The sequence below is a fragment of the Setaria italica genome, chromosome IX, assembly GCF_000263155.2.
Source record: "Setaria italica strain Yugu1 chromosome IX, Setaria_italica_v2.0, whole genome shotgun sequence".
Classification (NCBI taxonomy): Eukaryota; Viridiplantae; Streptophyta; class Magnoliopsida; order Poales; family Poaceae; genus Setaria; species Setaria italica.
The window spans coordinates 16,557,540-16,559,296 of record NC_028458.1 but is presented as its reverse complement, the minus strand read 5'-3'; the positions used below and the strand labels follow the sequence as shown (position 1 = coordinate 16,559,296).

Genomic DNA, 1,757 nt, shown 5'->3' with positions numbered 1-1,757 from the left:
AGCGCACACGCATCGCCATCGCCCGCCCCGCTGCGCCTGCGCTGCACGCCATGTCGCCATGGCCCCTTCTTTGGCCTTTGAAGTTTGAACCAGCCCACCCATCCATCCGTGAGACCGTGACCCACTGCAACAGTGCGTTGATTCCCCGGGAGGACGACAGGGAACTGACATGACTCAACGCATCACACACCAACAACAACCAAAGATGAACAAGAGCAAGTAGAAATAATCTCTCACACACAGACAGTGGTAACTGGATAGCTCTACCTAGCTAGCTACTTATTGAAAAAGATGAACAAGAGCAAGTAGAAAGAACAAGAAGAATAGCTGCTGGTGGTATAGCAGATCGGCAACAAGAAATTAAGCAAGATGATTAATTTCACCGAATCGATCGACCGAGTTGTAGCCGGCTGATAAAAATCCCAAGTCACCATGCATGGAGCAAGCTGGAGCTAGCATATCATCACAAGTTCACAACAACTGCAGCATGAGGCATTACAGATGGGAGGAGGAATTACCAGCAAATAGCAGAGTCATCAAGTTGGGAAATGATCATCAGATCGAGAACTGACCTAATTAGGCAGCAGTAGTAGTAGTTCCAGTACCAATACCAGCAGCAAAGCATATGAAATAGGAACTAATTTGTAGCAGCAGTTGTACTAGCAGTTGCAGCTAAACTATAGCTACAGATCGATAGATAGCAGTAGCAAGAAGCCAAGAACTAGAGAGAGAGAGAGAGAGGCGATGGTAATAGTAGATGAGGAGCTTCAGCTACCTACAGAGAGACCGGCCAGGAAGACGATCGAGTAGCGCATGCGGTAGCAGCATACATGGGGCCGGGGGCGCGGCCGCGCGATCGAGCAGCTCCGGCGGCCATCACGCCGCGGCGCCGGGCGGGGGCGGCGGCGGCATCTGGTGCTCGTAGTGGTGGGTATGTCCGTTGCCGTCGTGGGGGGAGGAGGAGGAGATGACGGCGGCGGGGACGGGGTGCGCCGCCGGGGCCTTCTTGCGCTTCTTCTTCTCGTAGCTGACGCCGCGCGCGCGGGACTGGTGGTCGCGCACCTCGCGGAGGTAGAGCCTGACGGCGCGCGCGCCGAAGGGGTTGTTCTCGGGGCGGCCCCCGTTCTCCTCGTAGGCGGCGCGCAGCCTGCCGATGAGCGCGTCGAGGCTGCCCCAGGCCTGGCGGAGCGGGCACGGGCAGGGCGCCGGCGGCGCCGGGTGGCCGAAGAAGGGGCACGCCGGGGTGTGCACCTTGGTCTTGCCGAACTGGTCGAGGTAGCGCAGGAACTCGAGCACGTGCGCGCCGCTGCACCGCGCCAGCGACAGCGGCGGGCGGTGGTTCCGCAGGTACTGCCCGAACGTGTTCCAGTCCCCGCCCGCTTCTGCGACTCGTACCGGCTCGGCGACGCCAGCGCCGCGCCCGCCGACGACGCCGCCGCCGGCGTCAGCGCCCCAGACGCCGAGCCGCCGCCGCCGCTGTTGTCGGAGTGCGGGCTGTCCGGGTGCGGCACCTGCAGGTCCATCTGCGAAAGCAACCAAGAACAGAAACGGCCAACCGATCAGCAAGCAGCTAGCGAGAGCTTCACCTTCACGGCGCGAGTAGCAAGCAAGCAAGTGAGATCTATCTATTTCGGACTCGGTGCCCGCGCGCGAGCCGTGGTCCTGTGAGAGAGAAGGAGAGAGCGCCGCACGCGCGGGCGGGCGGGCGCGCTATAAATAGTGTTCGCGACCACCACCACCACTACTACTACAGCATC

General features: G+C 60.4%; 1 protein-coding gene across 1 annotated transcript; it reads right to left on the bottom strand.

Moving 5' to 3' along the window:
* Nucleotides 1-220: 220 nt before the first annotated feature.
* Nucleotides 221-1,523, bottom strand: LOC101760681 (protein G1-like5). The gene is given in 2 exon segments (XM_014805861.2): nt 221-1,371; nt 1,374-1,523. Coding segments are annotated over 2 exon segments (645 nt in total). The 3' UTR covers nt 221-876.
* Nucleotides 1,524-1,757: the final 234 nt, after the last annotated feature.